The 26,195-nt window shown below is 40.2% G+C and overlaps 1 protein-coding gene across 12 annotated transcripts in view; it reads left to right on the top strand.

Annotated features, from left to right (window-relative positions):
- Nucleotides 1–26,195, top strand: part of NRP1 (neuropilin 1) — a 157,973-nt gene that overhangs the window by 42,279 nt on the left and 89,499 nt on the right. For all 12 annotated transcript variants that reach the window (XM_063607319.1, XM_063607320.1, XM_063607318.1 and 9 more), the window contains one exon: nt 22,656–22,837. In XM_063607319.1, coding sequence (XP_063463389.1) covers nt 22,656–22,837 — 182 coding nt within the window. The remainder of the gene's footprint in view (nt 1–22,655; nt 22,838–26,195) is intronic.

Here is a 26,195-nt window from a genome sequence, read left to right as displayed (position 1 = left end):
AGAAGATGCCCTCCAAATTCTCCTCTGTAATTCCGGTCCGTGACAGTTTTCCTTGTTTCTGGCACAATGAAATTAATTGTATGTGATTGAATTCATGAAAAGAGAGCTGCCATCCCCATTATAAAGATGCAACAGTCCAAACAGGTTGTAAAATTCTAAGGAGGCCCCTGTTTCTGTTTTCCTCTGCACTGGCTGCCAAGATATGTACTAAAGAAGTTAAAGTTTGTGAGGCCAAAAATATTCCAGGGAAGGAAAAGCCTGGGAAAAAAGCTCCTGTCTGGACCATTGTGTTCAAGTTAATATTTTATAAATGTTTCTTACCTCATCTGAAAAAATAAGGAATTTAAGTATTCCAGATAAAAGTAGATTTTATTATTTTAGTATTCATGATCTCAAACTGAACCTAGACAAATCGGAAGCCTGTCTTCTAAAATTTTCTTGAAGGTAGGGGTTATGGACTACAGAAATGAGTTCATAGGGAAGCTGTGGAATTACTTTCATTGGCGGACTTTTTTTTTTTTGAGATGGAGTCTCACTCTGTTGCCCAGGCCAGAGTGCAATGGCACGATCTCGGCTCACTGCAACCTCTGCCTCCCGAGTTCAGGCAATTCTCCAGGCTCAGCCCTGAGTAGGTGAGATTACAGGTGTGTGCCACCACACCCAGCTAATTTTTGTATTTTTAGTAGAGACAGGGTTTCACCATGTTGGCCAGGCTGGTCTCGAACTTCTGACCTCAGGTAACCCACCCACCTCGGCCTCCCAAAGTGCTGGGATTACAGGCATGAGCCACCGTCGTTGGCAGGCTTTACAAACAGGACAGATACAAATCTGCTTATCTGCTGGAACTGGATTAGGTTGGACAAATGAACTCTTCAGGGCCTTTCAAGCCCTACGTTAAGATTGCCACCAAAATTCTCAGATGCCTTCTTTCATCTGCTGGGCTTCAGTGTCAAGGTCAGCATGTGGTCTATACATAGACAACTTACTTTCCTCTCTACTTGTATTTGGAATTAAACATGAACCAAGACCATCAGAACACTTCAAAATGCATATATATTTTTTTGAATGAAGATTTTAAAAACCACTTTGTTTATGTAAAAAAATATGCTGGAAAGATAAGAGGGCCTACAATCAAGAGTTTGATATTGTAGAATTTTGCTTTCCAAGAACAATTGGGAAAGAAGTAAATTAGCAGAGAGGATTTGCATTCTTAACCGATACAAGTGGGAAAATCTGTTTGAGAAGTTTATGGAAAAGTGTAAGATAGGAGTCAGAAGACATGGGTTTTCTGACTTCACAACTAAATCTGTGGGCTGGGCACCGTGACTCATGCCTGTAATCCCAGCACTTTGAGAGGCTGAGGTGGGTGGATCACTTGAGCCAGAGAGTTCAAAACCAGTATGGACAACATGGCAAAACCCTGTCTCTACAAAATATTAGCCACATGTGGTGGCATGCACCTGTAGTCGTAGCTACTCTGAAGGCTAAGATGGGAGGATCACCTGAGCCCAGGATGTCGAGGCTACAGTGAGCCGAGATTGCACCACTGCACTCCAGCCTGGGTGACAGATTGAGGCCCTGCCTCAAAAAACAAAATGAAAAACAAAACAAAACAGACAAAAAAACCTAACTGTGATCTTGGCCAACCCAATCTCTTAGATCCTTAGCTTCCATATTTGAAAATAAGGATATATTGAAACAGACAATTTTCTAGTTTATTTTCAGGTCTATGACTCTTCTAAATTTTCCTTCATTTAATTGATTCTCTGCTTCCAAAAAACACTTTGCAATCTGTGTTTTAAATGTTCATTTACAAACAAGTTTCCAATCCCTTTGAGTTTACATCTAGAATTCATGCCAACACCATATCTATCAAAAATTGTATATTTGCATCTGTTTGATATGCTCCTACTAATTTCTTACTGAAGTCCAGGTTTCCACAACACATTTCTGTTTAGTACTGGTCTGTGGTTGCTGTTGTTCATAGTTGTCTGGAAAAGTCTTGTCTCCAAATTACAGTGGCTTTCTTTTTCTTGCCCTGAAGCAGCAAATGATGGGAGAAATATGTGTTTGTTTCTGTTCTTCAGAGTCAGAGCTGCTTCAGGCATAAAATTCTTAGCCCTCTAGTTTAATTCAAATGCAATGAGTCACAAAATAAATGTGAACTCCGGGCTGTGTATTGTGGGGATTGGGCAAGTTAAATTAATTTTTAGAGCCAGATTGCGTTAGTTAAACCTAGGATCCTAATTTGCGCTGACAAAAACCGTCAAATCGGCCTGCAGAAGTGCCTGAAACTTACTGCCCAGATAATAGCTGACAATTTGAACTTGGTAGTTTTATGGATTGGTTTGTATCTAAAAAGCAGGCAGCTTTTAAAAGCCCTGAATAAAGGTTGCTTTCTGTGGACACCTACGGCGTGACTATTTATAAAAGCACCCAATGATTTTTCCCCTCCTAAAAGTGCTATTGGCAGAATAAGACTTGGTATTTAATCCATAACCCGCTATGCACTGCCCCCTACAGTGGCAAAGAACACGCAGGGCTAGAAGAAAGAGATCAAGGAAGCATTAAAAATGTCAGGCCACGAGACCATGTTTAAATTATTAGGTGAGATGCCGTCTTGCATTTAACAATGGCCCCACGCACCTTGAGGCCCAAATTCCTCTCTCCTTGGATGTTTTGACGGGTTATTGCAATCTTTTCTGAAATTGAATTTCAGTTTGCTTCAATAGCATTTCCCAGTAAATAGGAGTGACTCTGGTATCTCGTTTGTGAATCTTGATGTAATAATCAGAGGTAATTGAAGCGTGCACAAACCACAGAGACTTATGACATGTTTTAAAACAAGGATTGACTGATACGAAACTAATTGAACAAAAGCTGGAAATCAGATTCCTCCAAGAAACCTTGCACAGAATACAGGGTCTTTCATAATGGCACTGAGTTTGACTTTAAAAGTGGCGTGTTCAAGTTTCCTTATTTTCCTGAAGGAGTTTAGGAGTAAGTTACTGACAGGCAAGGTTGTGACCCAATGACCAGAGTTAATCATCTGGCGACTGGAATTAATCTTTTGTCTGTCCTGTGGTTTGGATTAACCAGGGTCCGTCATCCCCTCGTGCCTTGGTGGCCCCTATGAATTAAAAAAAAAAACCTCTTGGTAACAAAGACACACAAAATGAGCTTCAAAGGACAGCATTTTGTCCTTTGAAGGACAAACTAAACTAGCGCAGATTTGGAAACTTTTTATTTTGTAAATTAATCTTCTGTAGACAGATAAGATTGTAATATTTTATATTTATGCTCAAGCATACACAAATATATGCACATATAGACGTATCGCATATAGGCGTTCTATACATCCTCAGGTTGCAAAGTGGCTGCAGGACTTATATTCCATTTCAATGGAAGTTAGATACTAAAAGGGAGAAATAAAGGAACAAAACCTGTAATTTACATATCCAAGCTATGCAAGAGACCAAGATTATTAAAGCAGGGCGCACAATGCTCCTCAGCCCCTGGATTTAAAGTGGGGGTGAAAAGCATTTATAGATAAGAATTTGAAATTCAAATGAAGGAACAAGTAGTCTGTCTAAAATGCTGGCCTCCGCAGATACTGACCTTCCGTACAAAAGGTAGCGGATTTTTATTTTCAGGCACTAAAGAAAAGAGAATGAATTGTGTGTCGTGCACTCAGATTAGTGATAACGATAAAACGTAGCAAACCTTTTGATGCTTGGTGCCTAATTGAAGGAAATAGAGGAGAGTGGTAAAGTAAGGAGTGAACATAGCCAGGAGAATAATTAACAGCTTCATTAGGCAAAACTTACCACTCGTATGTGTATCTAACACACGCTAATGTCAGTTGGATTGAGACTTGATGTGGAGCAAATTTCTTTAAAAGATAATGAATTGCCGCTCTTCGAGGAACAATTTGAAATGCGTCAATGTCACCCTTATTTATAACACCACTAGGGAATGGCAGGAAAGTTGAGATCTAAACATTTTATTTCTCTAAACAGGAGTCATGATGACGTGGACCTCATTAGAGTTATCACTCCACCTGTGGAAACTAAAACAGATAAGATTGATATAAGCACCTAGGGATTTATAGACGTAATACCTATTATCACTAATAGGCGTTAGGTAACGAAATCCCAGAAGGTCTTGGTGAGACTAAGCCCCCTAAGTATTTGGCATGCCCTTCTGAAGAGATGTTGTTGTCATTATGGCTATTTTTATAAGGTTTAATGTAATTGGAACAAAAGCAGTACACCCCGCCATGCTTTGAGTTTTCCCAGAAGTGATTTATGTGATTTGTAGAATAAAATGTCTGAAAGTATAAGGTGTTCTCTTCCAGAGCTAGTTCCTAAACGATTTAGAAGATTCTGTTTAAGTGTTGTTAAAAGTATGAATATAAAATAGTTTGACTACCTGGGCTATGCGGTGGTTGTTCTAGTTTCTCTTGCAGGTTCATTTTCTCAGTAGCATGAACTTAATCCCAGGGAAACAATACTGTTTTTGATTCTCAGAAAAATTTAGGGTAAGTAGGAAGATATTTCCTACCTAAAAGTATATATTTTATCAGGGAAGTAAATAAGGCACACAAGACCCCCTTAAAAACAGTTGTAGTGCAACATTTGGCAAACTTTTATTCCTTGGCTCCTACTCCCTAATTAAGGGTTTTATACATTCAAGGAGAGGAACATTTACAGGTTACTGAGTAAAAGAAAAGCTTCACAGAATAAATGAACCTTGGGTGGGCTTTGAAAGAGTGAGATTTGAATCAGCAGCAATAAGAAAAAAGAAACATCTAGAAAGGGATGCCAGAAAAATTCTCTAGTTATCTTTAGATAAGCGACATCAGGCTCTTGCCTTTGTCCTTCAAAAGAACTAACATGCCAGGTGAGGTGGTGTGCCTGTAGTCCCAGCTACTCAGGAGGCTGAGGTGAGAGGATCACTTGAGCCTAGGCGTTCTGGGCTGTAGTGCACTGTGCTGATGAGATGTCCACATTAAGTTCAGCATCGATAATGGTGACCTTCTTGGAACAGGGGACCAACAGCTTGCCTAACGAGGGGTGAACCAGCCCAGGTTGGAAACAAAGCAGCTCAAAACTCCCATGGTGATCAGTAGTGGGATTGTGCCTATGAATAGCCACTGCACTCCAGCCAAGGCAACACAGTGAGACTCCATGTCTAAGAAATGAAAAAAGAACTAACACTATCCCAAGAATAGTAACTGGTAGGGACTTGGGGCAGAAACATACCCACAGGATTAGCCAAGGCATGCCTCTTTCTGTTTGAGCTTTAAAAATGAAAACCATGTGGCCAATACCTGGACATACATTTGACCTCCAAATCAACCGTTCTAATTTTCATTTTACCCTGACATTTATCTACTAGGATATATATTTTATTTTTTAGGACTGTCATCAAAGTTCACTTTAACCAAATTTAGATACCATTCTTTACCAAGTTTGGGTTAGGGTTAGAAGGAAAGGCACCGTGTTGTTTGCAACCCAGAAAAGCTCGGGCTCACACTCTATCTTGAGACAGCTCTGACGTTGTGAATGGGCTAAGCATGCTCGAGAGACCATGGCAGACAAGCCGCTATGGAAATGTCCTCAAATGATCTTCAGCAGACACAGCTTCCATTTCTCTTACCTTCTGCACAGCACCCATGCTATTGATTGATATCCTAGTCACAGGCAGCAAGGTCCGGACCCAAGGATGAGGCATTGACTCTGTCTATGCCATTCCTTCCACTCCAGACACCTCTATGGGCCTCTGGGTGAAGAATGCAGGAGTTAATTCAGCAGACTCACTAGTCAGGCTAAAGAATTGCCTGTGAGACCCATGGTCTTATCAAGTCAACTAGCCGTCTCAATAGTGATGGGGATATAGCTGCAGTAAAGATATTCTCATGTGTAACAGGACACCACCTGTTCATTCTTTCTCTCCAAGCTTCTAAAATAATGACAAGCATAAAACCTCTTTCAGCTTTTCAGAAAAATGGGCTATGTAAATATAAGCTATTACTACTTTTTCCACCAAAAATTATGTATGTCGTACATGCTAAGAATCCTTTCCTGTTTAATTGCAAAGCATCATGAGAGTAGAAATCAGAGCTTTTGCTAGTAGTCTTCTACCATTTGTATGGAAAATTGCCATGGAAGAAATCAATATTATTACTGTTCAAATATTTGCACAGCCTGTGTTTAATGTGCCTGTCACACATTAATGAGAAAGTATTTTTGAAGACATTGTATTTAAAGAAGAAAACTTAGAAAGACATCAAGTTGAAGTTATTATTTTTAATGACTGCCAAATTCAATGTTACTTCTGCTCCAGTAGTATTTGAGCTGTTAACCTGTGTTTTTGAGTGTATGTTCGTTGGTGAATAATTAGGAAGGAATTCCTTAGTAAGTAATTGATATAAAGACCATTTGACTTTGAAATTTACAAAAGCCTATTTTAAATTTAAAATTTATGAAAGTTATGTGTGTGTTTAGTTAGTGAAAATGGGTATTTTGCCTATGTCTGGGAAGGGGGATTATTGCAATCTCAGTCATTAAGAAAGGTCCCCTGAATCAATGACATTTTTACAGTGCAGCAATAATCTTATTATATTACACACACGCAAAAATGTTAAATGGACTATAAGATTTGGCATGAAATTGCCTAGTTGCATGGGTGGGAGGGGGGAGAGAAAATTCAGCATAGCAATTAAACAGCTATAAAAATAGTCATGTTCTCTGTCCAGAATTTGGAGTTCTTGGCTGGCATGCCCAGTTTGTAAAAGAAAAGTCAGCAGAATAAGTTAAGTTTGTTCTGTGGCATCAGAAAGCCAACCCTCAAAATAGATGTGGAAAATGCTTGTGTTAAATGGTCATCCAGGCATTTCTTTGGCTCTCTGGTGCTTGGGGCCATCTATGGGAGACCTGGATCAGCCCTTCATTCTGCCCTGGACCTCTCTCCATTTCCTGGATCCTTGCTCCAAAGAATGATGGGATTATCTTCATTCTCATCACAAGACTCTACCTCTAGATTGCATGGTCCCAGATTAGCAGGAAGGGCAGATGTAGGAGGAGGATGTAGGAATGGAGTGAAAAGCAAGGCATTCAAGGGATAAGAACACAGAGGGGAAGTCTAGTCTTCCATCCTTCCCTCTGTGACACAGGCTTCCCACACGTTTTGCAGAGCCTGTGAAATACTTACATGCATACTTGCCATCCCTGTCTTGCTAAAATAATAACATCTCAACAACCTTTATGCAATTAGGGAAGCCGTTTCTTTGCTTATCTGTGTTTGGGCCTGTTTCTTAGGTGTCAGTCTAATAAATGAGTTCTTTAAATTTTTGTCTTCTCATAATACCATAAAATTAGAAACTCATCATGGGGAAGCGAAATCACGGTGCAGATAACTGTAAGGCTGTCATGCAGAAGAGGAATTAAATGCAGTCTTAGGATCAATGGGTGGGAATGACATTAAATACTGAAGAAACAATAGTTGACGGAACAGATTGGAGGCAAAGTAAGGAAGACTTGGAATACTCACCCGGGGGTCAAAGATGGGATGAGCTTCCTGTCTGGATTCGGGATTTCCCCTTCTTGTAGGTTTTCTTTGTTGTTGTTGTTTGTTTTGTTTTGTTTTGTTTTGTTTTGTTTTTGAGATGGAGTCTCGCTCCCTCACCCAGGCTGGAGTGCAGTGGCTCAATCTTGGCTCACTGCAGCCTCAGCCTCCCAGGTTCAAGCAGTTCTCCTGCCTCAGCCTCCAGAGTAGAGTAGCTGGGATTTCAGGCATGCACCACCATGGCTGGCTAATTTTGTATTTTTAGTAGATACGCGGTTTCACCATGTTGGCCAGTCTGGTCTCAAACTCCTGACCTCAGGTGATCCTCTCACCTCAGCTCCCAAAGTGCTGGGATTACAACACTGCACCCAGCCCCCTTCCTGTAGGGTTTTGAGCAAGGATGAGAAATCCTGTGGTAGGAATCTTAAATTAGAAGTGGATCCTAATGATCACAAAAAAATTTCTCATCATCACCTAGAAAATGAGATGTCATGATTTGTCTTTCATCAGAATATTGTGGTAAGTTCTAATTCTTCTATTATAACTAGATCTGAAATATTGTTCCACTCCATTGAGTGTTCTGGGCTCCAGTTTTTCCATCTATAAAATGCAACCTTGGTCTATTATATCTTCCCACTGTAAAATATTGCTTAGTTCTATTCATGGCGGTCACCTTAACTCTAAGTAGTAAAACCAGGGCATTCTTGATTCCTGCTCTCAGGGAGACAAACTAGAGGAAAACAAGCTAAGTGCATTTGTCAGCCTTGGTTGAGCTCTTTTTACCAAGCATAGGCACAGTCTTAGGTATCAGCACTGTACTTGTTTAGCCAGAAACAGTTGCTAAAACAGTCTTTCAAAGCACTGAGTCAAATTAAATCCTTAACGTTGAAGGCAGAATAGGAGAAAGAGCTAGATTGCCAAATTTATCTCTGTCTTCTCAAATGTATGTTTTCATCTACAAAGTTGATTCTCTCCCTGAATTTTTTTATTGCTTCTGATCTGTGCTTGTGCAAAGTAAATGACTTTTCAAAATAGCACATAGCAAGCCCTTCGTGACGGCACTGATTCCACAGGTATTATGTCATAAAAGGGTCATGTGATCAATGAGATTGGTGTATGTTGGGTTTAACCAAGTTAATTCAGGGTTTCATAACTCTCAGAGCCTTTAATTTACTGATATAAATTGTGAATATTCATGAAAAGAACATTATTTGCAGCATTTCCCTAATTACTATCAAAAAAAATTTCTCTTGAAGCATTTTATAAGACTAATAAGAAAAAGGGAGTAAACACAATAGATTAGAAAGTGATGAAAACAATAATATGATCTAGGGAATTTGCCATAAAGGGAAAAAAAAAGAATTAATGAAATATCTGAAATATGGGGTATTTTTAAACATGACAATTTCAGGAATCTGTAATGTTTTTAATAAGTTTCAACTGGAAGGATTTCCAAAAGGCCTGTTTTATTGTACATTTTTAAATGAGCACTTATATGCCCCCAAATAATTCAAGAACTAAAATGCTGAAAAGTAAGCTTGTTCCTATCTCTTCCTGTGACTTTATCTACACTATCAATCCTCTTAATAAATTTTATGCATAAAGGGCAGTCAACTGCAGCTGTCTACATTAAATGTATTCAAAGACATTAAGCTGCTTAAATATAATAAAAAGCTAAGTTATTTTACATATTCTGGTTTTTAGTAAAAACAAATCCCCTTTTTGCTGGAATAATAATCTGTCAAAGAAGGTAAAGAACAACATTCTCTCTCCCTTTGCCTACCTGTCTTGTTGTCACAGCTGAGCCTTAAGTATTATCAGGGGGAATTTTTTATACCTTTCTCTAGCTTCTATTGTGTTAAGAGAAGAGTACATTTGGACATGTTTGCTTTATGCCACGTTTTACTTTAGTGAACTTGACCCTATTCCATTTTTTCCTGTTAGGATTGCCATAAGGTTATCTTGGGATTGAGGAGCACTTTAGATGGTAGGATGGGGGTTGTATGTTCCCCTTGTTTAGTTTAAAACGTGTTCAACCACAGAGCCCATTTCAGCAAGCTGCACCTTTGTGTGGTCATATGGTTAAACTTAGCTGAGATGGTGCTCCTGCTCTTAGGTAACGTTTATGGCCATTGCTTTCCTTTCTTCTAAACACACAATTACTCCTTAAGGTCCATATAAATCATGAGGTTACCTAGATCATTACAATCCTTTCTTCTCTCCATGAGTTTGTTCCTAATATAGAGATAGTTAAAGGTTTGCTGTACACCAATTCATTAGTCTGTAAGGCAAATCAGTGAAAAGAAACAAAATCATGTAAACTACTGGCTAGACAATAAACAATGATTCTCTGAATCTTTTATTTTCACATGTTGTCAGATACAAAAAAGCTCTAGTTGATATCTGAAGTATTATTGTACATCCAGAGATATATTTCTCATTATATAAATTATTCACTGCATTACAGATTGATTTTGGGCATATAGAGGATATTTGGCAGAATAGTAAGACTACTAGAAGTTCAGTAGTATGGAGCTGATACACCCACCTTCTGACTTAATAGAATTTCAAAAAATGAAAAAAGGAAAACGGACAAATACTCTAAGCATGAATGTATCAGAATCTAAAAATGATTTATAGCAAACAGTATGCTGCTTTCAATAAACACTAGAGATTACAGAAAAGGAAACTCTCTAATACATGATCTGTTTTTCTCATGTACATTTCATTCTAGCATCATAAATATTATTAGGTACATCTCTAAAAGATTCATATTTCTTGGTTGCGGTTATCTTAGCAGTTTGTACTTCAAGGAAACTGGAAGGGTCTGTTGAACAAAATTGTGCAATTTTTACTTAGGTTAGTGCCCACTGCCCATCTTCTTCAAGTTCAGGTGCAGTGGCTCACGCCTGTAATCCCAGCACTTTGGGAGGCTGAGACAGGTGGATCATGAGGTCAGGAGTTCAAGATCAGCCTGGCCAACATAGTGAAACCCTGTCTCTGCTAAAAATACAAAACTCAGCTGGGTGTGGTGGTGGCCACCTGTGGTCCCAGCTACTCAGGAGGCTGAGGCAGGAGAATTGCTTTAACCCAAGAGACAGAGGTTGCAGTGAGCCAAGATCGTGCCACTGCACTCCACCCTGGGTGACAGAGCAAGACTCTGCCTTCAAAAAAAAAAAAAAAGTTCAGCTCAACCTTTCTTTTAATGTTAGTGCCACTAAAAGGAAGAATCATTTAACAGGTGTCAGTAGACCCATTTTTCTTCAACTATTTTTTGCTTTTTTTAGGAAAAGATGACGGTCATTTTAAGGTAAAGGACTTCCCTGCTCCAGAATAAATAATCTCCCTTAGTTGATGCTGAAAATGTTCTATGGTAGTTACTGGGGGGTGAAAAAACTTTAAAAAATAAGAATTTGCCAACTTTAATTCCTGTAGCTTTGATTAGCAAACTACCTAGATCCCCACTGAATAATTACTAATTAATCAGGAGGATTTTAAAAATATCTTTAAATTAGCACATTAGGTCCTATAATATAAAACAGAATTATTGCTTCATTTCTTGTTTCCAAAGAATTAAAAAGAAAATTTGAGGATCATGATTTTGTGATGCAGTAAGCCAGACGCACTGCCTTTCCAGAACTGGAAATTGCACCCTAGTGCCTCCACCATACCAATTAAGGGGGCTTTTTGAGCAAATTCAGTGCTGCACGCTAATAGCACTAATCCAACTGCACTTCATTAAATCGGTTGGGTACATCAATGGAAACACTTAACGGATTTCATGATTTAAAAAAAAAAACATACTATGGTGTATATAAATTGCTTTATTTAACTCCATTACTGACAATGGTTTTAATTGATTGAGCTTTGAGAGCAATGCTAGAGCAAAACTGACTGTCATTCCAAACAGTATTTTTCAGAATATCAGGCTATGGTCATATTCTGAGAGTTGGTTATCTTCTAAGTGATACAGAGTCCCCTGGGAGATAACAATAGCTAAATTTCCTGGACTACCTACACTATAGCCTGTTTTGACCCAGTAGTATACACTGTGGAAAACAAAGCTCTTCTCCATTTGGTTCTCTATGTATTTGTCTCTCTCCTTCTCTTCATATCCCAACCTCACTTGGAAAGCGACCATCGAACACCTACAAGCGTCATGACATGTATGATTTCATTTATTTCTCCCTGGGATTCTGCAAGGTAATCATCATTTTTTCCATTTTACATATGAGCCACTGAGACTCACAGAAGTCAGTTAGTGACCTATCCAGGGCACAAGTCAGTGGCAGTGTGAGGACAGATTGACTGAGATCACAGTCATCCAGTTTTGGCTGACTTCACTGCCAGATGTCAGGTAGATGTCACCTCCTTTCCTCATTGTCCCCTGTGACACTTTGTGAGGTGTCAAAGATGGTGATCCTTCTTAATGGAGGAGCCGCCTTTTGGATCAAAGGTGCAGGAGTGGCTCCTGAGCCTGGGAACAAAGAACAGAATCCATTTCTTATGGCCTCAACCTTCTCTCTGCATGACTGTGATAAAAAAAAAAAAAGAGTCAGTTCACTTAAAAAAATTACTTTGGAGGCCGAGAATGGTGGCTCACACCTGTAATCTCAGCACTTTGGGAGGCCGAGATGGGTGGATTGCTTGAAGCCAAGAGTGCAAGACCAGCCTGGCCAATGTGGTGAAGCCCTGTCTCTACTAAAAGTACAAAAATTAGCTGGGTGTGGTGGTGCATGCCTGTAATCCCAGCTACTTGGGAGGCTGAGGCAGGAGAATCGCTTGAACCTTGTAGGCAGAGGTTGCAGTAAGCCAAGATTGTGCCACTGCACTCCAGCCTGGGCGACAAAGTGAGACTTGGTCTCAAAAAAAAAAAAAAAAATTTGGAAGGCTGCAGGGAGTGGAGCAGAGAGAGGAGAATATTCTTTATTTCTTTTTCTTTTCTTGTCTTTTTTTTTTTTTCTTTTGAGACAAGGTCTCACTTTGTCACCCAGGCTGAAGTTCAGTGGTGCCATCTCGGTTCAACCTCCCAGGTTCAAGTGATCCTCCTGCCTCAGCCCCCCAAGTAGCTAGGACTACAGGCGTGTGCCACCATGCCCAACTAATTTTTGTATTTTTGGTAGAGACGGGCTTTCACCACATTGCTCAGGCTGGTCTCAAACTCCTGAACTCAAGCAGTCTGCCCACCTCGACATCCCAAAGTGCTGGGATTACAGGTGTGAGCCACAGCACCTGTTGGAGAATATTCTTTATAGGGAAAAAACCTTCAAAGTAAGGATATAAGGACTTAAAGCAATAAGAAGGAAGTAAATATGTACAAAATGCCTCCTTTATCACTTCTTGATGGCTGGACTTGCTATATAAACTCTTCTAGAGACAATCCATGAAAGTAATTGTATTTTTTTTTCCCTGAAGAACAGTGGAAAGTTGGCAAGGAGTAAAAATTTTCTATGAAATAGGGAGGTGAACAAGTTATAAATGATGTTAATATCTTCCAGATGGCACAGTTTTACATGGGAATTGAGTTTATTGTAATTAAAGGCATGTGAATTTTCTACAAATACTGAACTTTGCAAGTCTGACACTAGAAGATTCCATCACTTCTGGAACACAGTTGTTTTAAGGGAGGCGTTCCTTCCCTTCCGTTTAAAATGAATCCTTGGGTTTTGTAATCTGAGCTAAATCAGAGAAATATTTTCCCATGTGAAGGGTGGTTTTTTAAAAAACAAAATCTTCCTGGACAATAAATCTTAATTATGAAATGAAACTCCTCAGAAACAAGAAATTTAGATTCCAAATATTTTTCCATTAACATTATATATTTTGATCAATATTTAACACCATATGTCTTGAATTCTTAGATACATTTATTTTTGAGTTAAGCTGTTATCACTTTTCTGTCTCTAGACGTGTGTTGGGCAATCTTGGAGTTTCTGGTTTTGCTTCAATCAGGAGAGTGTGGCTCAATCCATTATCCTGCTTTCCTATTCATTGTGAACAATGCCTATAGGCTCAGAGCTCCCAAACCAACAGTCACTATGATGAGAGGACATTGAAATAGCCTCCGCCATCACTTGCTTCCCAGTCCTGCCCTTGGCTTTACCCTGGACCCGACTGCCCTTTGCTGTATCAGAAGATGGAGCAGATGATCCCTCCTCCCTTCAGTACCTATCACAGCTTTCAATCTCCACGTGTCCTAGCAGAGCGTGGTCTTAGTGGTAGGCAGAATTCCAAGAGGGTCCCCAAGATCCGCAGCCCCTCATATCCACACACTGTCTCCCAGTTATTCAATCAAACACGAATCTAGGAGTTGCTGCAAAAGGCTTTGGCAGATTTAATTAAGGTACCAAATCATGAGTCAACCTCAAGAAAGGGAGATTATCCTGGGTGAGATGACTTCATCTGGTGAAGGGACTGAGCTTTTCCAGAAGCCTGTGGAAATGTGGGAAGAATGTGATGCTAGGGAGATTATCAATTGCTGGCTCTGAAGATGGAGAGGATCTGGGAGCACCCCCAGCTGGCAGCCAGAAAGAGGGCAGAGGCTTCAGCCCTGCAGCTGCAAGAACCTGAACTCTGCCAGTGGTGTGAGCTTCTGGGAGGATCCCCAGCTTCGGATGAGACTGCAGCCCAGCCAACACCTCGATTTCTGCCCCGTGATGCCCTGAGCAGAGAATCCAGCAAGGTCATCCCAGACTTCTGACCTGTAGACCTGTGAGCTAAGAACTGTGTGTTGTTTCAAGTCCCTAAGTTGGTGATAATTTGTTACTTTGCAATAGGAAACCAGTAGTACACTATCTGCTAGACATACATTGCCTTGGTTTCTCTCCTTCCAAGTCGGCCTTGACTAACCATCACCCATGACAGCTCTCATATTCCCATGCACAATCAATTATTATTCCTTTGCATTACTACAGTGAAAGCCATTTTGGATCTCTTTTAATGTTTCTTACAAATTTTTTCTTTGATATTTTGTTTTTTCTTCACTTTCATAATACCTTGTTTCCTGGGACTATAAACTCTCGTACCTGACCTGATTACCTATCTCATCAATTAATCATCAGTTTTCTTAGTGACAATAAAATTATTGATAGTCTTTATTATGACCCCTGAGACATTACAAAAGCTTAAAGGTTACATTTTTAATGTGTGAGATTAGCTTTGTGAGCTCTACTGTACTTTGATTATTCGAGAACTGGTCATCTCAGTATGATATATATGGAAACCTTTCCTAAACTGAATCAGAGTAAGATGTTAGGTGGACTATATGCGATTAGAATTTCTTGCAGGAGAATGTCCGGGAAGCCTTTAGACAAGCTCAAGGGTAACACTATGTGGGATTTTGAGGAAGACAACGACATAAGAAAAGACAAATGTTTCTGAAAACATTTTTATTTTTTTTTCTGCAAGAGAGGTGAGGACTTGGTGTCCCATTTACAGTCAGTGAAGTTGGTTGCAGGAGAGAGGGTTTAGCTTAAGTACATCCAGCAGCCACTGATGGATGTCACATTGCTGCTCTGGTCTCCTTAGCACCACGTTCTTCCCAGCTCTATGGCTTGTGTCCAAGCAGTCCAGGAGATAATCCCTGAAATTTGGAACTTGTGCTTATTTTGGAGCTATAGAGACAGCAAAAACCTTGAGTCCTCCCATGTAGTAATAGATGGAATCTGAGTTTGGGTGATAAGATTGGCGAAGGAGTTCAATGGTGGGGAAATGGAAAGGCTACCAAATAATCACTCTCCTACCCAAATGAATGGGATTACTAATAAGTCGTAAGTGCTTGCCCCAACAGAAAAAAAAAGTCACCTTACACCCTGACAGTGTCGGCAACGTATTACTTGATGCAAATATGCATAAACACATCGCAAAGTATAGAAGTAGTAATGCTATGGTTTAGAAGTTAGATTTGTGGGGTGTATTGAAAGGACTACAAGAAGTAAGAAAAACTGAGTTTTAGGAAGTGTCATAAAAAGTAAAAATAAGCCCTGGATCAAAGACATATGTCCCACAATCCTGCTTATAATACACAGAGAGCAAATTGGAAGACAGATACATAAATGAATGAATGAATGAATGAGTGAATAAATAAATATGTGTGAAAATATATATAGGAAAAATATGTTATTTTTAAAAAAGAAAGAATACTTTATAAACTTAAAAACAAACTTCAAAGGAAACTAGGACAATATAATAAAGCAATATTCTTTATTATTATTCTTTATTTAATATTCCATAGCATGCAATTTTGTATTTTATACACATTTAGAATGACTTTCATAGAAATTTGGCATTTGACCACATGCTAGGAGCTGGGAGGACAGCAGCCAGGTTGTGGCCCAGCCTCTCTGTTTCTTATAGAAAGGTCTAGGGATTCTCTGGCAACGCCCTGAGTCTCAGGCCCCATAGCTCCTTGGAAGCTGGGCATTGCCACTCAGGCTGGTGGCAGCGCTGGTGGTAGCGCTGGTGGTGGTCAGGCCTTCCTTGGGGCTGCCTGTGATCAGGCCCACAGTGCTGGTGTGAGAAAGGAAACAAAATTAGAGCTACCATGCAGCCCCCTCCAGGAGCCAACCTTGTTTCATCTCAGTCTTGCAGGCTGGGCTTTGTTTCCAGTAGTCATGAGGTCCCCGAGCAGGAGGACCAGGACAGCTCTGGCAGGAAGCCCATTCAGTGGGACTCACCAGACACCAAGACGGCTGTCTGCGTCTGTCTCTCTCTGTCACATACACTCACACATGCACTGATTATATCATAAGCATTTTTCACTGATTATATCATAAGCATTTTTCCTGTTACTTAAAAACTTTTATTGAGCAATTTTTTTTCTTTTTTTTTTTAATTTTAGAGACAGGGTCTTGATCTGTTACCCAGGCTGGAGTGCAGTGGCACAATCATAGCTCACTGCAGCCTCAAACTCCTGGGCTTAAGTGATCCTCCCACCTCAGTGTCCCAACAGCACAAGCCACCATACCCTGCTAATGTTTTTAAAAAAATTTTGTAGAGAGGGGGTTAGGGGTTCTTGCTTTGTGGTCCAAGCTGGTCTTGAATTATGGGACATATGTCTTTGATCCAGGGCTTATTTTCTCTTATTTCTTGTAGTCCTTTCAATAAATCTTTGTCCACACCAAGATGCTCTAAGCACACAGAAAAATCAGTGAGGTATTAGTTGATGAGATGATTGTCTAGCAACAATAACCAGTGGAAAAATGAATCACCGATAGTTAATGGCTAATCCTAAAGTAAGGACACACCCATCCCCCCACAAAAAATATGAAAGGGAGTAACAAGTGCAGATATCAGAATCAAGCTTGCCCCAAAGTAGGCAATATTAAAAACATAAAAAGTATCTCATTCCTGGGTCTCCTATGCTGTGCTCCCCTAGCTCAGGGCTCTTTATAGGATATCACTTGCTACCTGCCTTCCTGGGATCATTGTAAAGACTAAATTAGATCATACATGTGAGAACATGCTGACATGGGAATTCCTGTGCAATGTCAAGAATTCTTGCCAGCCTTTCAGAAAATAGATCAAATCCAATTCACTTTAACTTTCTGGTCCTAAAAATAAATATCACACAGAGCATCTCATTGATCCAGTGGGGGGGGAAGAAAAAAAAAGCAAAGCCAGTCTTTAATTCACTTCCAAGATAGTGTTGTTGTTGTTGTTGTTTTATCAACAAATGGAAAATAAGGCAAACAGGTATTGATTTGTTTATTTATATATAGGTAGTTAGTGCTTTTCAAAATAACTTTTACCTGATTATAAAGGACTACTTGTCCATTGTAAAAATTTTGAAAAATACAGAAATGAATAAGGAACATAATGTCACTACCCAGAGATAACCAATTAATGGCTTGGCCTAGTTAGTTCCATCTAGAGTTTTTCTGCATATGAATAAGAGTTGAGAATACACTGTATATAGTGTTTTATATTCTGATTTTTCACTGATTATATCATAAGCATTTTTCATGTTATTTAAGAAACTTTTGTTGAGTTTTTTTTGTTTTGTTTTGTTTTTAATTTTAGAGACAGAGTCTTGCCCTGTTGACCAGGCTGAAGTGCAGTAACACAATCACAGCTCACTGCAGTCTCAGACTCCTGGGCTCAAGTGATCCTCCCACCTCAGCCTCCCAAGTAGGTGGGACTATAGCCATGAGCCACCATACCTTGCTAATTAAAAAAAAAAACAATTGTAGAGAAGGTGTTGGGGGTTCTTGCTTTGTTGCTCAGGCTCGTCTCAAACTCCTGGCCTCAGGCAATCCTTTTGCCTTAGCCTCCCAAAGCACTGGAATTACAGGTGTGAGCCTCCACGCCTGGCCTGAACACGGTTTTTTTGTTGTTGTTGGTGTTGTTTTTGTTTGTTTGTTTGTTTGTTTGAGACAAAGTCTCGCTCTGTTGCCCAGGCTAGTGTGCAGTGGCGCCATCTCGGCTCACTGCAGCCTCCACCTCCCAGGTTCAAGTGATTCTCCTGCCTCAGCCTCCCGAGTAGCTGGCACTACAAGCGCATGCCACCATGCCTGGCTAATTTTTTGTATTTTTAGTAGAGATGGGGTTTTACCATGTTAGCCAGGATGGTCTCAATCTCCTGACCTCGTGATCCACCCGCCTCAGACTTCTGAAGTGCTGGGATTACAGGCATGAGCTGAACACACTTTTTAGTGGTTGAATAATATTCCATGGTATTTGACATTATTTTGGGTTGTTCGCTTAGAACAGATTTCTAAAAAATGCTTTTGTTAAATAAGAGGCTATGACTCTTTTAAGACTTTTCATACATCATGATTAGAACATTGCAAGCCAGAACCATTAGGGGACGACTCTAGTGTAAAAACACTCAGAAACATAGATGCAGACTAATTGCCTCCTCCTAGCTCCACCATTGTATATTTTTATTTCCAAATCCTGTTTCTAATACTCTGGAAGAAAAATCTGTTCTCTTTTGGGGGATACGTAAGTTAATTCTTGGACGGCAGCACAGCGATCGTTTACAGGTTGTTCAGTTTGAATAGCTATTAATGCCTTGTGCAAAATAAACCAAAGAGCCACAGAAACACATTTTTGCTGGTGAAAATTGTGTTCGCCAACATCATTTCTCACTCCAGCTTATGATGTCAGGCATCATATTTCTCCATTATTAATGTACTATGCCAGTGGGGTAGGTCCTCTTGGAAGGAGATTAAAAAGACACCACCACCTCAAATCCCCCTCCCTAATAATGTGAGAATGTCCGGAAGCCTGGGGGGTTGGTGCAGTAGCTCTCGGTGTCAGACAACACCCTGTGGAGGATTAGCTTCCTTTCCATTAACCATCTCCACTGTAGAGAGTCAGGGGTCACTTGTACTCACCAGAGAAAACCTGACTTAGGCAGAGTCACTATTCATCTGTTCAGCACCACATACCTATAAAGCCTCAGAAACCGCTGTTCAGTGACTGAATACATTTCTCACCTTCCCATCACTTTCCCCTTACTTGGCCATTTTCCTAAACCCATAATTCAAACTTTCCCAAAGAAAAAAAAATAATCTCTAGGTAATGCTTTTAAGAATTCTTAGAAAGAAATCTTTATTCTTTGAGCACTCTTCTGGGAAACCTAACCTGTGATTACTGTTAGGACTCAAAATGTTTCACCACCTGCATCTACGCAGATAGGATGAGGAGTCTGGGGAAATAATGGAGCCAATAGGCTTTTAGCTTGAGGAGCGTGGATTCTAAAGCCAGGGACACTCATGAAGACAACCACCTGGTGGATTACACCCTAACGTTGAAACTGTGGCAAAGTACCTTTTAATTGCAAAAGGGTTTAGGCAGAGATTTATCTTTGAGTTCCTTGGCAATAAATGTTTACCCACTTTACCACTGTTACTGTAGAATGGGGAAGGTGTAAGGTAGAAAATTTAAGAAAAATAATGGGAAGATGCCTAAATGAGGAGGGAGGGGTTGGTCCTCTTCTGAATATTTAAAAAATCCACATCATGTTTACATTCCGAGGGTGGTAAGTGGGGAGGGTGAGGTCTGGGGAGGGACCTTCCCCAGATGCGAGCCCCGTCTGTATGTGAGCAGAGAGAAAAAGACCCTGCATAGAACGGTGGTGCCCTTTGGACCCATTCATAGCCTCCTTGTGAACTGGAGCTTTCTTTTTCCAGAGCAGGGACCCAGACAGACAGAGGGGTCAACTCTCTGACCCCTCCTCTAGCTTTTATGAATTAAATTCCTCGGACGTAATTCCCAGCTCTCATCCAGCGGCTGGAACACAGGGAGTGAATGAGAGCCAAACAGGTGCCTTCATTCTCACCTTTGCCGGGCTGGGCTGCTGTGCTGTCGTGACTGGGGATCTTGACATCCCGAGCAACGCCGTGTTTGCCACACTGGCAACAGTAACAGAGCAATGTGCAGCCGGCTTCGGGATCGAAATTTGCAAACTCAGGATCCTGGGCCTCAGGCCAATGCAGGCTGGGTGCGTTGCAGTGGTGACACGTTTAGTCTCTAGGGAGGGATGCTGGCACACCAGCTGCATTCCTGGCAGCACGCTTGCCAGTGCGAAACTTAGCGAGTGGAGCTGGTATCAACTCCAGAGGGAGACTCAAGCTGCTTCCTTAGCTTCTTTGGCAATACTCCCCTCTGCAACTTGTGCGCAGTACACCCTCCTGAATATTTACAAGAGCTGCTATTTGCGATACTATTTGGGGCCCTGTTGGATAGTACTTTGAAGGGAAGTGCTAAAACGATAGCAGCCTTCCAGTCTACAAATGTAACTATAGTATTCCTGAATAATTCAATTTCCTAAAATTGGCACTTAACTGTGCAATGACTTATTTCTTGCTGGGAAGGGATTCTAATCCCACCCCCCTACCCCCCACTCACCACCCCACACATACTTTTAAAAATAGCTTCTACTTTTGCCAAGAGGAGCGCCTAGTATTTACTATTGGAGGATATGTGAATTAAAATACCAGCTTCTTTCCCTGCTGCAATCCACCGGCACTATATTAGCTGAGTTCTCTGCTACCTGAGAGGAACGTATCCTCAACAGAAATGCCTTAGTTTTTCAGAATGCCTCACCCACCTCTCTTATTTGTGCTTGGAAGGCAACATGAGCTAGAATTTGGCCACTTAGTATTCAGACCATGTCAGGATTCAAGTAAAAAGCCTATATTGCAGAGCTGGATGCACCGTCACCAGGCCAAACACAGTCAACAGTTCAAATCACAGTTAAATTATAAGAAAGAGTGGGGCGAAACATGCAAACCTGCCTTGTCAATGAAGCAGTAGAGATAAAAGGAATTACTCCATAAATGCTAGCTTGTGGGGCTTTAATGAATACAGAGATGGTGTTCTTTCCAGCTACGTCCCATTGATTATAAAGGCTAGCTAGGATTTTAAACATAATGCTTTCTTCCTCCTCCTGCTCCTCCTCCTTTTCCTCCTTCCCTCCCCTCCTCCTCCTCTTTCTCCTCCTCCTCCTTCACTTTTGTCTTCTTTTAACATGCAAAGCATTTCCCAAAGTATGGAGAAATGAACAATACCTCTGTGTATTTCCACAGTTTTGCAAAGGGACGGTGGTGTTAGCAGGCCAAGTATCTACTACTGGAAGCATCATATGTGGCAGAGGAAATGCAGTTAATACAATAATTCACATATGTTAATGCTTAGTTCCATCAATGTCAGCTTTATTTTCTTCTTGATATACACAAAGCTGGCACACAGTTTTAACTGATGAGGTAATGTCATTTTTAATTTAGAGAGCCTTAAGCTGTCCACTTTAACTAGTGATATCATCGTTGCAGTTGTCTCCTGAGACTTTATGTAAACATAAGTCATGCGTCCCGGGCAGTTTGAGAAGAGATTGTTAAAGATGACATTGGGCATCAAGAAGATTTCCCCCACTTTGATCTCTTTTAAATTGCCAGATACAGTTTATGTTACTGCCATATTTTAGCCATTCCTGAAATTAATATATCCCAGGACTTTTGAACCAAGTTAAGCACAGAAATAAAACAAAGGTTGGAAATGAATGCCTTGTAATGTTTTCATGTCATTTCAAGAAGAAAAATGGAAGATGAATCAGATTCTCTTGCTCCTAGGTGACTTGGTAAATAAAAAGAGAAGAAAGAGCAAGCTCCTAAGAAATACATAACACCAAATAGACAAAAGCTTTCTTATTTTCCTAGGGGACACTAGTGTATTGGTGATGGCTTTGTACATTTTAAAGATAAATAAGATCCAACTATCTCTTATCTTTGTGTTAACTTTTTAGTAATATTTTATTGTCACTTTCCTTACGATTTGTATCCTTAGTGTCATTATTAAGCCTGAATTTTAAATCTCATCACTTTTGTGGTATCAAGCGTTTCTTTCTCAAACAACGAGATTTCTTTAAAGACTCAAACAATGATATTCCTTTAAATATTCAGACTAGTGGGTATAAACAAAGTTATTTTCCATTTTTAACTAAACTTTTTCTTGGGAGAAATTATGCTCTAGAATCCAAGTGTCATTTGGGGGAAGATAATCTGTGTTTTAACTATTGGATGTGGCTACTGAGAGACTATTTTCAAAGAAGTCTGGAGTTTGGTGGAATGCAGTTAAATAGTAAAGAATCTGTTTATTATTCTGTGGCCATATGTTTAGAGGGTCGCTCACAGAAATCAAAGTATTGTTCATAGAAAGCTCCAGCCAAGGAGACATTTTGAATTCATAAAAGAACTTCACAGTTTGAAAAGAATGCATAGCATTATGTATTGACACCCCACCACCATAGACAAAGGAACACAATTTAATAATAGAGGATTGTGTTCATGAGATTTTTCTTTTTCTTTTTAATTGGTTACTTTAACTGACATTGTCTGCAAGTATAATGGACACCATTATTCTTAATAGTTGTGTGTTGCCAGATGTATACAGACATGATGTAGTCCATTTTAATTATTTCGTTTTGCTAGACTTTTTTTTCCCTCCATTTAATGCAGTGATGAATGCGGAGAACTTTTTTTTTTTCCTGGCACACTATGCTGGATGATGCTGGTGTCTAAATTATTGAAATTAAAAGGGCATTTCTCACCAACCTAATGTTTTCTTCCATGTTTGTGTATTAGGTATGACTACGTGGAAGTCTTCGATGGAGAAAATGAAAATGGACATTTTAGGGGAAAGTTCTGTGGAAAGATAGCCCCTCCTCCTGTTGTGTCTTCAGGGCCATTTCTATTTATCAAATTTGTCTCTGACTACGAAACACATGGTGCAGGATTTTCCATACGTTATGAAATTTTCAAGAGAGGTGAGTGAACAGCTTACGGTAGAACAAGGATGACTAAGATCATTTAGACCGAGTGTGGTGGCTCACCCCTGTAATCCCAGCACTTTGGGAGGCCGAGGCAGGTGGATCAGTTGAGCTCAGGAGTTCAAGACCAGCCTGGCCAACATGGTGAAACCCAGTCTCCACTAAAAATACAAAAATTAGCCAGGCATGATGGCATATGCCAGTAATCTCCAGGCTAAGGCGGGAGAATCACTTGAACCTGGGAGGTGGAGGTTGCAGTGAGCTGAGTGCAGGCCATTGCACTCTGGCCTGGGCAACAGAGCGAGACTCTGTCTCAAAAAAAAAAAAAAAAAAAAAATTTATTTAACATTGTTTGGTTTCACGAAAGACAAAGTGAAAAGGAAGACAGGAGTAATGCTTTTATCCTTTTGTAAAACATATATCCTCATTATAAAAATGTTGGGAAGTACTTTAAATAAAGGTAAATTACCCATTGTGTGGAGGAAGTGTATCTAAAATTGAAAAAAAAATGTATTTCAGCAGTCAAAATTGTACCCATCTGAAGTGTTGGCCAGTGTTATAAGGCAGCAGTCTCCAACCTTTTTGGCACCAGGGACCAGCTTCATGGAAGAAAATTTTTCTACTGACAGGGTTTGGGGGATGGTTTCAGAATAATTCAAGTGCATTACATTTATTGTGCACTTTATTCCTATCATCATTACTTTGTAATATATAATGAAATAATTATACAACTCACCATAAGGTAGAATCAGTGGGAGCCCTTAGCTTGTTTTTCTGCAACCAGACGGTCCCATATACAGGTGATAGGAGACAGTGACAGATCCTCAGGCATTAGATTCTCGTATAGGGAGTGCGCAACCTGGATTTTTTGCACACACAGTTCACAATAGGGTTTGCGCTCCTATGAGAATCTAGTGCTGCTGCTGATCTGACAGGAAAAGGAGTTCAGGTGGTAGTGCCAGTGATGGGGAGTGGCTGTAAATACAGACAACACTTTGCTCACCTGCCACTCCCCTCCTGCTGTGTGGCTAAGTTCCTAACAGACCACAAACTGGTACCAGTCTGCAGTCCCAGGGTTGGGGACCTCAGTTATAAGGTATACACTCCATTAGCTTTTTAAAAAGCATTTATTCTTATCTGTCTTCTTCAAAAATAAGTTTGATCTATCCTTGAAGTTTGATTTCTTTCATTAAAAATGCATTAGCCAGCCATGGTGGTGCATGCATGTGATCAGTTCCAGCTACTTGGGAGGTTGAGGTGGGAGGATTGCCTGAGCCCAGGAGTTGGAGGCTGCAGTTGAGCCTTGATCATGCCACTGCACTCCAGTCTGGGTGACAGAGCAAGACCCTGTCTCTAAATATAAATTTAAAAATAATTTAAAAGTAATAAACAAATTAACAAACATGTAACTTTATCTGGTTGCCACTGTTTTTAGCAACTGCCTATAAATTCCTTTTGTGTGTGAAATTCAGCCTTCCTATTATTTACATTTTTAAGTTGGCATTAATATATAGAAAACCAATCCAGGGAAAGAGGATCAAGATTTGAATGTATTGTCTTGGAATACAGAAGAAAAAGCTTGTTTCGATAGAAAAAAACTAACTACATCAATTTCAAAAGCCTTCGGTCTTCTGGGTTCATGATAACTGAGAAAAATGTAAAGGGGAGTTGTTGGGGATCCAGGAAACGTTGCGACAACTTCTTTACATTTCAAAGATATTTGGCTCTGACACCACATAAATAGGGAATAGATGGAGAGAACTTTCAGAAATTCATCTAAGCACATAAGTACTTAGAACACCTTTCGTATAGATAATAGTATACATATGACATCAGCATAAACAGATGATGGATGTACATATTTTAGTGATGAAAACTGTTTGACTTGTTATAGAAGTCATATTATACGTGTCTGTATATGTACACACACATATGTACACCTGCTTGCTTACCTGTATGTGGCACTATCAAAGACAAAGGTGTCAGAAAAGGGGCTAGGAATAGCCTTTTATTTTCAGTTTTCTTAGAGATCTGAAGACAGTTGAAGGAGAAAAGAGAGATTTGTCACTAACTCATGAAGAATTCTTTGTGTTCCTTCCAAAGGAACTCAGCTCCCTACGTATCTGTTAGTCTCAGATGTAGCAAAGCTTCCTGTCCTGCTCTCCAAGCCCATTCTTCAGACTTGAAGTCTTCTTTTGTTCTTTGGCTTCTTGACTTCCCACATCCAATACGGCATCCACTGCTTTTTAATTTTCATCCAAAGGTCTCAAAGACTCTCAGCTTCTTTTCCATGTCACTGCCATTAACCAAATAGGCCCAGTTGTGGCCCTCCCATGTGACTCTATCCTGCTCACAGCTTCTCAAACAGGCAGGAAGCCACTGTCCTCAAAATGTCCACACTGGGTCTCTGTCACCCCACTGGGCAAGACTGAGGTCCTGCTCAAAACTTAGCATCAACTGCATAAAAATCATTAATATAATTCATTTATGAAAACATATATATATGTATACACACACACACACACACACACAAAAGCACAGGTCATGAATGTTTTTTCCTCAAAAGCCGTTTAATGATATTATAGAATTCATGGATCATTATTCTTTTGAAGATACAGCACTTCTTTCAGGATGCAGCAATTTCAAGTTTCCTGAAAACACATGAATTACACTAATCATAGTTTAATGCAACCAGAATGGCCTTGAGGTTTCCGGTGTGAGGTCACAGTTCTAAGAGACATTTAGGCCATTCCAGAGCCCCCGGGTTGCATTGCTCCAGGGTCATCTTTGCCTGACAGTCAACAAGGGCAGCTCTGCTTCTTCCTGCCGTCCTGGAGCAATGTTGGACCGCCCTAATTCTCCTCCTAAGAGCCCCTCTTTTCCTTCTACATGTCTCTTCCCAGATGCTGAAACTTTGGGCCACCAGCCCTACATTTATTTCCAATCGCCTAAAGAGATTTCTCTAGGAAACCCAAGCCTCCGCACTGATCTCTGTTCCCGTGCTTCCCTTGGTCTTCAGGCCCAGATGCTGGAAGAAGCTGCTGCTGTTTCCTATGGGTCTCAGTGCAAGGGGGACGGGGGACGGGGGTGGGTGCCATTGACTGAGAGCAGACTTGGTCACTTGATATATGTTATGTGATTGAGAGTTCGTCCATTTAATAATAATTCCAAAAAGAGTATCTTGACTGTTATTATTCTCCATCCTTATTGTCCTTGGCAACTAAATGGTGGCATTCCTTACAGCTATACAAGTTACTCCTGTTCTTACAAGTAAAGAGGAGAGCTCATGTTCACTAACTCCAAATGCCTGTGTGAGTGCCACTTACTCCTAGGCACCCAGGGCTGTTGGCCTCAC

The sequence above is a fragment of the Pan paniscus genome, chromosome 8 (genome assembly GCF_029289425.2).
Source record: "Pan paniscus chromosome 8, NHGRI_mPanPan1-v2.0_pri, whole genome shotgun sequence".
Lineage (NCBI taxonomy): Eukaryota > Metazoa > Chordata > Mammalia > Primates > Hominidae > Pan > Pan paniscus.
This window is presented reverse-complemented; position numbering and strand designations above follow the sequence as displayed.